The 13,048-nt window shown below is 42.0% G+C and overlaps 1 protein-coding gene across 6 annotated transcripts in view; it reads left to right on the plus strand.

The window, feature by feature from the left end:
* usp22 (ubiquitin specific peptidase 22) overlaps positions 1 to 13,048 on the plus strand; it is a 67,020-nt gene that overhangs the window by 49,040 nt on the left and 4,932 nt on the right. For all 6 annotated transcript variants that reach the window (XM_069180760.1, XM_069180761.1, XM_069180762.1 and 3 more), the window contains 7 exons: positions 2,366 to 2,532; positions 5,273 to 5,420; positions 7,027 to 7,132; positions 9,542 to 9,700; positions 10,047 to 10,173; positions 12,084 to 12,175; positions 12,396 to 12,458. In XM_069180760.1, coding sequence (XP_069036861.1) covers positions 2,366 to 2,532; positions 5,273 to 5,420; positions 7,027 to 7,132; positions 9,542 to 9,700; positions 10,047 to 10,173; positions 12,084 to 12,175; positions 12,396 to 12,458 — 862 coding nt within the window. The remainder of the gene's footprint in view (positions 1 to 2,365; positions 2,533 to 5,272; positions 5,421 to 7,026; positions 7,133 to 9,541; positions 9,701 to 10,046; positions 10,174 to 12,083; positions 12,176 to 12,395; positions 12,459 to 13,048) is intronic.

Genomic DNA, 13,048 nt, shown 5'->3' on the forward strand with positions numbered 1-13,048 from the left:
GCTAACGTTCTTTATCAGGGGAGAATCAGAAAGGGCACTACAAGTGCTTTCTGAGCCTAGCCAGTAAGAGAGTGCAGCACGGCCTTTATCTGGGGCCTAATCTTCAGTGCTGCCTCCCTGCGAGCTGCTCTCCCTCTGTATACAATTAAGCCAAAGTGAAGAAATAAATCACAGAGCTGACAGAAGGTTGGCGGTGTGTGTCTAGACGGCTACAGTGAGTGGGCAGAGGATGAGGCCAGAGCTTGCTAGAGTGCAGCCGACAGCAGTGTCTGTGTCCCTCCACTCCAGTTATGTGTAGGGTTTTCAGTCAAGCACCTGAAGTTGCATTTTCAAACAGCAGATGTTTTAATAGTAAACAGGGCTCTACTGAAGAGAGGTTTTGTGCAGTCTTTGGCAATGCTCAGGAGAAAATCATCAGTAATAGGGTAGGTGGGGGGGTTCACTTCTTGCACATACTATGTACTGTACGTAGCTGTTTATACACATAGCCACGCTGGAATGCAAACCATTCATACAGAAACGAAACGAGTTCAGATGTCGTCTGTTGTGAGAGACTGCATCATTTCTTTTCCTCCAAATTTAGAATCATCTCTTTTCGATTACCTTGTCTCTTCAACCTTTGAAACCCATCCAATTAAGAATTAAAATAATGAACCGGTGAGTTCTATGAGCACTTGGCTCAGGACATCTTCAGGTTAAGGTTCTCCCCAAATTAGTATTTGTTTTACAACATAAAGGTAGATTTGGGTAGGAAACATTGGATAATTGGGAATATAAACCAAAGCCTAACAGCAATCCAAATTAAGAAAATGGACGCAAACGAGTTTCAAAGGCTTTGCTTGTGATTTCACGTTCATTTTTGTCATAATAAAAAAAACCCAGCATTACTTTATGACCTTTTTTCTAAGTGGTCTGAAATCACTTACTAAATTACATTTTACGTACATTCAATTTAATGAATATTGACATTTTTGGCTGAAAATCTGAGGTCATATATATGAATAGGCCAGTCTGTTTTAGCCATTGGAAGAATATTCTTGTGTACGAATATGAATGTTATAAAGAGGGTACTTTGAACTTGTCTTAATGGTAAACATTAAAATTTCAGTCGCCGTAATTGTTTTCCTTTTTACGCACCTGAAAGCCGGGGAAATAGCTTCTCACTGATGAAACCCTCATACCAGCCCATGGTGGTGTGGGATGAAGATCGGGGGCTTTGTCACAGAGCCCTGCAGTGCCCACGGTGTGATTAACACCCAACACTGAACTGTTGCCACATCCTGCCCGTAGCTCGGCAAGTTCACACGTGCTGTGGGCACTGCGGGCCAATTCTAGCTTACCAAGCCAGACCTGCTGGTTGTTCACAGCTGCTTCTGCAGCCCCTCTGGCATCCAGTGCAGTTGGAGAGTCCCGTTCCCATCTAAGTCACTCGTTTCTGAAGACCAGAAACACTCTTAATTAAGAGAGCTCCTTGAGGTCCGTGAGTGCTGATTGAAATGATTTCCTTTTCTTGTCTCCCACAAGTTATTGCCATTATTTTTTTCCAAGTCTTTAGAAATCAGTCATTTAGTGGTGATCAATAAACCTGGCCGAACTGGGGCTCACCATGAGCAGGTGCGTGATCAAGGCCACTCCCTTTGATGACAGTATCTCGTCTGTCGAGTTCGGGCTGTTTCCCGTTAAAAAAAAAAATAGATACCGCTGTTGAGAATAACCGAAGTAAACATGCAGTAAAAAAGTAGAGTGAAACACTATATCAGGTTGTAAAAGAGAACAAAGTAGACGGTCACTTCACAGGTTCTTGGTCTGCATGGATCTGCATTGGCCTCGGATCTCTGAATCCTCTTGCTTTCTTCTAAATAGTGCTGAATCTGAAATCGAGCTGTGTGGAACTCAGAGGTGGTGGAACAGTGGCAGTAAGCAGTGCTACAGCTCCTGGGTCTTGGGTTGAGTTCAGGCCTGGTGTGCCTTCTGTGTGATAAGTGGTTTCTTTTCTCCTCCCTGTGTTCTAGCCGGCATTGTCTGTGCGTGCGTCTGCCCTGCGGTGGACGTGTGTTGTGCAAGCTGTAGTCCCACCGTGAGCCCAAGGCTTCTGGGTTAAGCTCTGTTGGTTGGTGAGGTTGTCTCAGTCCTCACCAGGAGTTAAAAGTGTATTTCAAGGATGGATGGATATTACAGTGACAGGAATAGAGACATTGAAGCATCTGTTCTTCTGCCTGCTCTTCTGCGTGTAGGTTTTTGTAGCAGTTGATGTAAAGGAGCAGAATACCGCCTAATGCTGCATTTTGTTTTCCTCTTTTGATTACTCTTTGTAAACAATTCAAGCACATTCCTTAACCTGCTTTTTCTGCCTGTTTTTTTGCAGGTCTACGGGGCTTAATAAACCTAGGGAACACATGCTTTATGAACTGTATTGTCCAGGCACTTACCCACACCCCCCTTCTACGAGATTTTTTCCTCTCAGACCGACACAAATGCGAAATGCAATCCAACTCCTGTCTGGTTTGTGAAATGTCCCAGCTTTTTCAGGAGGTGAGTTGTAAAGGAGGATAATGCTGCTTAATGCTTTTCTGTCTTATCCTGGCAGTGCAATCAGGCACCATTATCAGACCAAGTCAGCTGATATGGCTCGGGTTGCTGTGTTGAAACTGTGGGTGTTGTTCAGTTGCCTTTTTTTTTCAGGTTGCATTTTTAAAATGTTCCAAAAGACAACTACAACAAAATTGGCCCTTATTTTATGTTCTGTTCTGTGCTGGGGTTTTTTTTCCCCCAGTGCAGTGTGATTTGGGATTTTCTTTAAAGAGATTCTTTAAATTTTCCCAAATTGTCCTACTTGCCAGATATCCAGATTTTGGAGCGTTTCATATATACAGCGCTCTCCATATCTTTCATGTTCACGCTAAATGTTGCTGAAAAATGATTCTGAAGCATTACATTTGTGCAATATTTTATGCTCAGATTAATTTAAAATGTGCCTTTTTTTAAAAAAAGTTCATTACTTAAATTAACTTTAATAACCACAAAGAGCAGAATTTTTCACAGCCCTGCAATAAGCACTTTGAGCATCTACCTTTTGATCATACTGAGAAGGCATTTCCTGTACTGTGTTATAAGGTTGGGATTCCTCTTATGTCTCCTTAGGGCTATTTTATTACTCCTGCAGGGAGCATTTCTCCAGCTGCACCAGCTTTCTTGGTTTTGTTTTCCAAACTGTTCTATGGGGTTCAGATTGGAAAAAATGTTCGATTTGATTCAGTTCTGGGAGTGGGATTGCCAGTCAAGAACATTGATTCTATATTCACTTCACCATTTCTTAATTGTGATGCATACTTGAGATCCCAGTCGTGCTGAAATATCCATTTTAGACCAGTTGATCCTCCTAGTAGACTTGACGAATACATTTGCCCAAAGTGTTTTGGTTCACGAGTTCATTGATCCTTCAATTCTAAAAAGTGACTCAGGACCAGAAGATTCAAGACAAGACCAGACCAAAATAGGTCCACATCCATATTTCACGGTGGGCATGATGTTTGTCTCAGCGTGTGCCTCACCCTTTTATGCTGGCGAGAATGTCCATAAAGCTCAATTTTCGTTTCAGACTCACTCCCAGCTGTCATTTTCGTATAGTTTGACGAATTCATACCTGCCGTTCTGGTGCAGAGCCTTCAGGATAGGGTTCTTCCTTGCAACTCTGCTGTGAACACCATAAACAGGGAGTCAATATCAAATCAAATAGTAGTTTTCGAGACGTTTTATCTTCATGATGTCAGACTGTCGTAGAGATCTGAAACTTTTAGTCTTGGATTCAACCGAAATAGTTACCACAGCACATGGTGGTAATATTCTCTTGCTTCCTCTTTCTGGCTATGTAAACTTTGTCCTTGAATTTCTTAAGGCTGGACACTTTGGTGGAAACTGGTAGTTTTCTTTTTTTGGATTTTTTTTTTTATAGTCACCACTTGTGGTGATAAGCAACTCCTTGCCTGCTGTTTTCTGAGAGGTCTTCATCCTTTACCATGCTAGTGGATGCTACTGAGTGTCCTTACTGCTTTGTTACATCCTTTTATACCCCACAGAAATAGGGATTTAGTGAAAGCCTTTCGAATGTCCAGACAATAGAATTTTCTGCAGTTTATAAATGTATAAATTTTAAAACACTTTTCAACACGGTATTCTTGCATCAGAACTACATTCTTTGGAAAACATCTGATGCTAACGTTTCTTTGTTACTGTTAAAAATAAGGGTTTTTCAAACCATCTGCGCAAAACAAACATTCCCGAGTCATCGATTTTTTTTCTGCTGAGTCATGTTTCCAGTTATATTTAACAAAGACAAGAATAAATATGGAGGGCAAAGTATCTTATCTCTTGTTCTCAAAGCCTTTAAATGTCACTATATTATTGGTCAGAAAATGTTTACATGCAGTAACATGAAATAATATGAAGAAAAGATTCCTGCATAATCATTTGCTCACTCTGTACTTTGTTGCTTTTTTTCATTCTTCATGAGTATATGTTGTGTACTTGTTGGTCTTGTAAGGCCTATATGAAAGTTAATCTTGTATAACATCGATAAAAGTATAATCATATAGGCGTATAATGTCCACTACTCACATTTTAAGTCCTTATCGTTTAACCTCTGAGCATTGTGTAGTGCAGTCTGAATTATTCTCAGTTGCTGCAGTGCTCTTACACTGAAGAGCTGACTTGTTTAACAGCTTCTCATAGGATTTGCACGGTCAAGGGAACGGAGAAATCAGATCAGTCCTGCATGAGAAAAGACTCTAGACTGAAAGCAAAACAAAATTTGAAAGCAGTCCTGTAGGTAACGGTGTCTGAAATCATGCAACAGTATCTCAGTAGCTGGTAAAGTGATGTGCTTCCATTTAGCACAGCTTCCTGTAATACCGAAGGCCGTGGTTCGTACACGTTCTAACTCTTAGAAGGTGTAGGATCGGATGTTTTATAGCGCATCAGCTGTTATTGCGTTCCTCAAAACAAGTTTAGAAATTGGTTTTCTACTTCTTTATTCTGCCTTAAGCATCTTTTAGGTTAAACCTGAGCTCTCCCAAGATAAGAGCCCCATTTGTGGAAGTCCTGTATTTACAGGCCATTTGTCTTGGGTTCAGACTAATTAGATCCTCATTTGCTATTTAGTCATTCCCTGTTGTGCATATCTTAGTATTTTAGTGCTAGCAGAGGGGTTTATTTAGAATGCATTGCAGGTGTGTGAGTGAGCTAACAATTCCACTTTTGTTCCTCTTCTCCCTAGTTTTACTCTGGACATCGGTCCCCCCACATTCCCTTCCGGTTACTGCACCTGGTGTGGACACACGCACGGCATTTAGCAGGGTACGAGCAGCAGGACGCGCACGAGTTCCTCATCGCTGCGTTAGACGTGTTGCACAGGCACTGCAAAGGTGAGCTGGGCTGGCAGACACAGCGGAGCCACTGCATCAGCGTGCACCGCAACAAAAGCGCTTGTGCACGGAAAAACAGGAAGTTCTGATCATTTGATTGGCTTGACAAAAACCTTACCAGTGCCCTCTACAATGTTTTCTTTTCTGGATTTATTGCGATAGTCCATAATAAGGATCAAGACCACTAATCAGATGTCAGTCTTTGGTATTTATGCACTGTGTATAACATAACATCATTTTATAAGCCATATACTGTACAATTTCTTGCATTAGGAATTCATCTTTTCGCATACCCCAGCTTGCTCTCCATGAGACACAGACACACAGACGGGAGAGAGAAGTTTGGGGTCAGAGCGCAGGCTCAGCCATTGTACAGTGCCCCTGGGGCCGCTGGGGTGAAGGGCCTTGCACAGGGGCCCAACGGAATAGGATTCCTCTGCCGGCTGGGGGATTTGAACCGGCAACCTTCCAGCCACAGGCGCAAATATACTTGTCTCGATATTGAGATAAATGTTACAGGGGTCTTTTGTTTCTACCCCTCTGTTTTAAAAGAACAACTTTTATTCATCCTGCTTGGATGGGTCATCTGTTATCTTGATTTTGTATCCCGCTGTGAAGGGTACACATTTTTCAACTCCGCCCACTTAGACTTCTTCAAAGGTAGTAATAATAATAATAATAATTGCTTACACTTATATAGCACTTTTCTGGACACTCCACTCACAGCGCTTTACAGGTATACCTGGATGTATTACCTGGATACCTGGATGAGGGTGCAGTTAGGCTGAAATTTGTAGAGCTTAATTCAGCCTGTGTGTAAGGGTCTACAGAACTGACCGCCATGCACAGTGGAGGGAGAACTTTGCCAGAGTTTAGGGGAGTAAGCAAATACAGTCCTTGACTCATTTTCGTTTTCGTGGCTTTTGTGCCTAGAGGGCATCTTCCTTCAGCAGACCATCAAAGCCATTTATCAACTCAAACTGCATGAAACAAATGATAGAAAGTGAGGGTAATACACATTTAATTATGTGCATGCTCAGAGATGTACAGCAAAGGTTTTTTTTTAAATTTCCATTGCTGTATTTTTTTTAATGCAAAATATATCCAGCAGGCATCTTTGCTGGAATGCTGGTCAAGCATGCTGTTGTCTGTCCCTTCTTGGATCTGATCCATGTTTTACTTGCAAAGAAATGACCAGATCTGATTTTCCAAATCTACTCCTAATGTGCTGACAGATGCAGGAGTTTGTGCTGCTGAGTTCTGACGGAGATGGGTGTCTGTGTAAGGGGGAAAAAAAATTATAAATGTGAAGAGATGCAGCAAGTACCGCCAAAATTACAAACAAACTCCAATCATACAGATGTTACGACCAGATGTTGCAAATGGGGGGGGAGGAAAAGTTTTGTTAGATATGACTTAAGATGATTTCTGGTAAAAAAAAAAACAGAAGGTTTCGGAATTCATTTTTTAAAATCAGACGAGAATGGATGCAGTGTCATTGTGAAACGGACACTTGATTATTTCTTTAGACGCTTTTCCATTCCCTGTTTTACTTAGGGCAGCGCGTCACTTCACTGACATTGTCTGTTTCATCTTCCTCTTGAAGGTGACGACAACGGGAAAAAGGCCAACAACCCCAACCACTGCAACTGCATCATTGACCAAATCTTCACTGGTGGACTGCAGTCTGACGTCACCTGTCAAGTCTGCCAGTAAGGCTTTTCCTGTACTTCTCCGCAGTGTGTACATGCATGTTAACATCTGTGCGTCTGACCCCCCTTCCATTAAATGACTGATTTTATCAATGTACTCTTCATCAAAGTATTACAAGAATACCTGTGAATAGTACCATTCCTAATCACCAAGTGTCCCTCCATTAACTCTGAGGTAGGATAAATATAACTGGATTATGCAGCAGAATATGTGAAGTGCAAGATTTAATTTACTTCAGTCTGCAAATAAATCTTTCAGTAGTAATTACAGCACCAGACGTAAATATTGCTTCTCTCATTGTTTTTTAGGTGTTACAGTCTAAATATTAGCAAGAGGTCAGCCTGGTATCAAAAACGTGTTTTCACCTTGGTTCTAGTTGTGTGATAGTTCCTATTTTGACAGCCTCTTGAGTGGAACCTTACACTGCTTATACTTTCAAAAAATCAAGGTCTTTTTAGAGGACAGTCTTTAAAATACGAAAAACGCAGAAGTTGGTTACCCATATGGGTGTACCATAGTTTGTATCTGGGCTGTACTAGTAGACAGGCATGCAGTGGGCATAGTCCAGAGTTCCAGTACAAGATCAATTGTAGTTTTTTTAGAACTCAATTTTAAAATCCAAAATTTGGGCTGATCTGCTTCTGGAATATCATACATGTTGTAGCAGAACCCGGACAGATTGAAAAGACTAAGTTTTATGTTCTGTCCATCAGGTTCCTTGCACATACAGTAGCTTCACATATCGTAAAACTTCAAGAATCGCAGTAGTTTTTGGTTTTTTTAGTAATAAGTGGCTGTCTCCATGTATCCTAATGAACTTCAGTGCTATTTGTTGTTTTTTGTGCTGAGAAACCTTTCCTCAGACATTTGTATTGTAATAAAATCTAATCGATCTGTGGCAGGTTAGCCATTAATCGGCAGTGTTTTAATAACCCTAGGATCTCCAGTGCAAATGAAACAGACTGAGCAAAGTGTCCTCTTTTTTCCAGGCAAATGTATTCTGATATATTTGTATACCATGGGTTGTGTAGCCTACATTGAAGACAGACAGTTTTGCAGCAGTGTTTAAAAATAAACAGTCCCTGCGGGGCTGTTGTAAGGTGTTTTTATCGCCATGGCTGATGCTGACATATATTGCTCTGAAAAGCAGTCTCATCAGATTAATGTGGCTGCTGCAATCTGTAGAGGCAAATGGCTTTTGATGGGATGGTAACATTTCAGTACAGGTGAAGCTGGACCAGGGGCCATCTTGTGGGAGTTTGAAGTATTGCAGTTGTATGGCTTCCTATGGAAGAAGCCTTCCTTAGACCTTGAGCCTAGGGCTTATTTTAATTGGCATCTGAATGATTTAATTGCCTTGAATCTAGTTTTTTTTCTGAGCCCTTTTCACCCGGGCCACCCTGCTGTCCTCGCTAAAGTTTCCTCTGGGCCTGCAGCCTCTGGATTTCTCCCTGAATGCAACTGAAGCGGTTTCTGACTTCTCTGCCCAGTTTGCTGTGTAGTGGGGCTGTGCTTCCGTCCCCTGAGTAAAGTGATTTGAGATCTTCCTAAATGAGAAGTGTTATGTAAAGGAGAGGAATTATTCATCTACGGGGTGTGTTTGTGAATATGCGTGCATACTGTTTTAACTTTCAAAATCGCTTTGCTCCTCGCTCACCTCAAGTCGCCTCTTAGATTCCAAAAGCAGCCTGTGTAAGCTTACGGACAAGACAATAGACCTTATTTTCCTCAGTTCAGTATAAGGTTTCATAGAACACCTTTTTACTTAATAGAAGCTATTGATGTTTCACAGCAGTATGAATTGATTTCCAAGCAAACTGTGATCTGCTGTTTTTAAAAAAAAGAAAATTGGCGAAGAAAAGATTCTGCCCCACGTCTCGGTATTTTTATTTCATTAATCTACAATGAAATGGCAATTTGTTTTCTGAAAGTCTGCCGGTAAGCCTTTTCTCTGCAGAAGACCTGCACAATGTGTAAGTCTGTGTTGCAATTTGTGCATTTGCACGTCGATGGGGAAACAAAGACAGGAGATCAGAGCATTGCAAGAATACCTATGAACAGTACAATTCCTAGTCGCCAAGTGCCCACTGCATGAGCTCTGAAAAATAGGATTCTGTAGCGGAGTGCGTGAGATAAAAGATGTGATTCACTTTGATTCGCGAGTAAATCTTTCAGGAATGTAACAGCACCGTTAATGTCTCTCTCACTGAAGCACAAAGTGTTTCCTTTGTTGTGTTTTCTAACGTCGCTCTGTGTAAAAACTCTCAGGGGTGCAGAATGGGCATTTGCTGTGCAACTGCTTCGTGGGGCGCCACTTTTCCAGGTTCGGGGGCTCTTGCCGTGTTCCGGGATTCTGTGGCTTCCTGGTGTTGCGTGTCCTGCTCTCATGCTGCCGTGCTGTTTTGCAGTGGTGTGTCCACAACTATAGACCCCTTCTGGGATATCAGTCTGGACCTCCCGGGTTCCTCGGCACCGTTCTGGCCGCTGAGCCCAGGCAGCGACGGCGGCGTGGTGAACGGAGAGAGCCATCTATCGGGAGCCACGACGCTAACGGACTGTCTACGAAGGTACGGCCCCCGGAGCCGAAAGGCAGCTTAGATGCACGTTATTAGATACACGTTATTGTGCGATGCTGAGTTCTTGGTATACGTTGCTTGTTTGAAACATGAGCATCCTAATTGAATTTCCTTTTATACTCACACTACAGTGTATTGTATGAGCTCAACATGGGCTTCTGCGCTACCTTTACGTTAAATATCGATGGAGCTCCACGTCATTGTGGGGTTTGACCTGACTGATATGCGTTGTAATTTTCATTGTTTGATTTTGCGTTTTTCATTAAAACTGTTCATACGCATTGTACCATTTCCCTCCCGTTTCATATGCAATGATGCAGTTCTTTGCATTTCACAGGTTTACAAGGCCAGAGCATCTCGGAAGTAGTGCCAAAATCAAATGTAGTGGTTGCCATAGTTACCAGGAATCCACAAAACAGCTCACGATGAAAAAGCTTCCCATAGTGGCCTGTTTTCATCTCAAAGTAAGTCCTGGATTATAATTCTCTTCTTTTTGTTTTTTGCTTAGACTCTGCAGCGTGATTATGGTTTCGAAAGAAATCTTTGCTCATTAAAAAAAAAGGGCAGTCGTGGATTACACAAAGCTGTTCGCAGATGAAAATGTTTATCCCTCCAAAGACATTTGGTGAGGGTGGAATTGTGCGAAACGGCATTGTGTGAGTCGTATACAAATTTTTCCATCTCTGCCGTACATGAGCATTGCAACCATGTATTGTGATGTATTTGAAAATCTAGATTCAAACAAACTTCAGACCACACTACTACCACGGGCGCATCTGTACCACTTCAAAGTTTTTCAGGAGCACCAAAGACTTTGGTATCCTTTTGATTGTGTTTCAAGTCCTTGGTTGTGTATATAAAGACTTCCAAAAATGCCAGCGTGCCACAAACATACGACAGGATCATCGTGGGCGATCTCTGGAGATGAGAGAGGATTTTAATGAGGCCATTTGGCCTGTCCAGCTTATCTGGTTCCTATTAGCTGATTGATCTAAGGAATGATATCCAGCTGTTTCTTGAAGGAAGACTCAGTAACACCTTTGACAGTATGGCTTAATGGTTACACACTTAGGTGCTGGAGCCAGAATCGCAGTCAACCAGTCTATCATAGACATTTTTATCACACACTGTAAAGCTAGTGATGTCCTGGTCTGAGTCTCTAGCACAAATGGATGGTCCTATTTACCGACTTGGCATCTACAAGTTTCTCCTACACTTTTGTCAGGCGAGGGGCACCGATGTGCCAGTCTAGGCAGTCTGTGTAGCACAGACACTTCAGGCTGGCACACTGTCAAGGTCTCATATGCTAACACTGGCAAACGCTTGTTGGTGTGAGATTCCTCTCAAGGAGCAGGAGGCTAATTAACACCACAAAGTAATGTTCTGTGTTCGGGCCATGAGCGGATCAGCTCATTGGTACAGCAGCTGTTCCTTTGTAGTGATGCATCCTCCGTGAGCGTCGAGAACTTACAACAAACGCATGTCGTTGGATATCGTCCATCTGATGCAAGTGTGTCGACATTTTCTGACACCACAAGAAAGTAATTATTTTGTACATTTATTGAGTCCTTGAGTATGTTCTGTAACCAAGCATTATCATTGCGATATGGAGAGCCTCCAAGTGAATTGTACAATTGTTCAGTGACGTTCAGAGTGATCAATTCATTGGTGATCTACAGATAAACATGGCTGTTGACTGGGACTTCCGTATTTCAGTACTGGTAAACCTAAACCAGAGGCCATCTTGTGGAAGTTTGGAGTAATTACAGACTCTTACAGTCTTGTCAGAATGTACACTGTTTCGACAAGATTTTTATGTGGAATCTGTACCCTGGGATTTTCTTCAAAACGAGTTGATCCTTTGTGATTTAAATTTTCATCTGTGGAGTGTGTGTGCAACAATCTATACGGTTTATCTTTTTGACGACAATTTTTGTCGACACTTGTTGGATTACTAAAGGTCTTCTGTCATCCTGCGAACAGAAATGTGGACAGTCACTGTGGAAATTTGGTTTATGGTTTTAAATATTGATACTTTGCAGTGGCATGTAAAATACTGTTACTGTTTCTCATGAATTATGTGGATTTCCAAATTTCTGTCAAACGTATTTAATGAAAATGTTTTTAACCCTCCTTTGAATTGCTTTAATCCATTTTGTGTCTTGAGCCGCTCTAGTTGCAACACGTAGAATTCTAAAAGAAAAGTGTAATTTACTGCATGATGGGCAGTATGTCTTAAGCCCCAAGTCGATTAAAAATTTCCGTTCGGCTTCTCACTGAAAACGACTAACCCAGTACCCGCAGGCCAGAAGTGCCTGCGATTCAATCACACTCGTGTGACGTGTCTCACTGCCGGTGTTTGTCTGTACCACAGCGTTTCGAGCACTCTGCAAAGCTCCGGCGAAAGATCACTACATACGTTTCCTTTCCTCTGGAGCTGGATATGACCCCGTTCATGGCTTCCAGGTGAGTGTGGGTTTCCTGTGCGACAGCATCTCCTGGGGGCCCTGGTTTTTCCACTCCTCTCACTGCCAGGGATGTTGGTAGTATCGTGGTGATCCCACGAACCATGGGATAGGGAGTGTATAGCTCTTCATCCTCTGAAATGGCAATAATTGTTTTATGCTTTTGATGTGGTTCTCAATGATTGTTGAAATTGATCATTTTTGCCTCCTGTGTCTTGCAGTAAAGAAAGCAGAATGAATGGACAGTATCAGCAACCAGTTGACAGTTTAAACAATGACAATAAGTACGTATTCCATTTTTGTAACTCTTCCTTTTTGTATTAGACCTAAATGCCTTGAATTTCTGATGCTGTGTAAGAGCTAACTATCCTGTGTGCTAAAAGAATGTGCATATTCTAGCCTGATCTGTAAATCCGTTTTCTTTTGCTTGTGCTTTGACTAATATTAAGATTTAATATTATGTGATATTTAGATATTATGTGATATTATAAGAATATTTAATAATAGCACTGTGGCTAAGGATCTGCACCCGTGGCTGGAAGGTTGCCAGTTCAAATCCCGCAGCCGGCAGAGGAATCCTACTCCGTTGGGCCCCTGAGCAAGGCCCTTCACCCCAGCTGCTCCAGGGGCGCTCTGACCCCAGGCTCTCTCCCTATCTGTGTGTCTCATGGAGAGCAAGCTGGGGTATGCGAAAAGATAATTCCTAATGCAAGACATTGTAAAGGGTTAATAAAGTGATGTTATTATTAAAACATCACTTCTTGTATATGAAGATAAATGAAAGTGCACCACCTAGTGGACATGAGACGAGGCATACATGCATCATACCATCTGCTCCAGGGATTTCAAACTGCAGCATCCCTGTTTGATGATG

This window comes from Lepisosteus oculatus, chromosome 19 (genome assembly GCF_040954835.1).
Source record: "Lepisosteus oculatus isolate fLepOcu1 chromosome 19, fLepOcu1.hap2, whole genome shotgun sequence".
Classification (NCBI taxonomy): domain Eukaryota; kingdom Metazoa; phylum Chordata; class Actinopteri; order Semionotiformes; family Lepisosteidae; genus Lepisosteus; species Lepisosteus oculatus.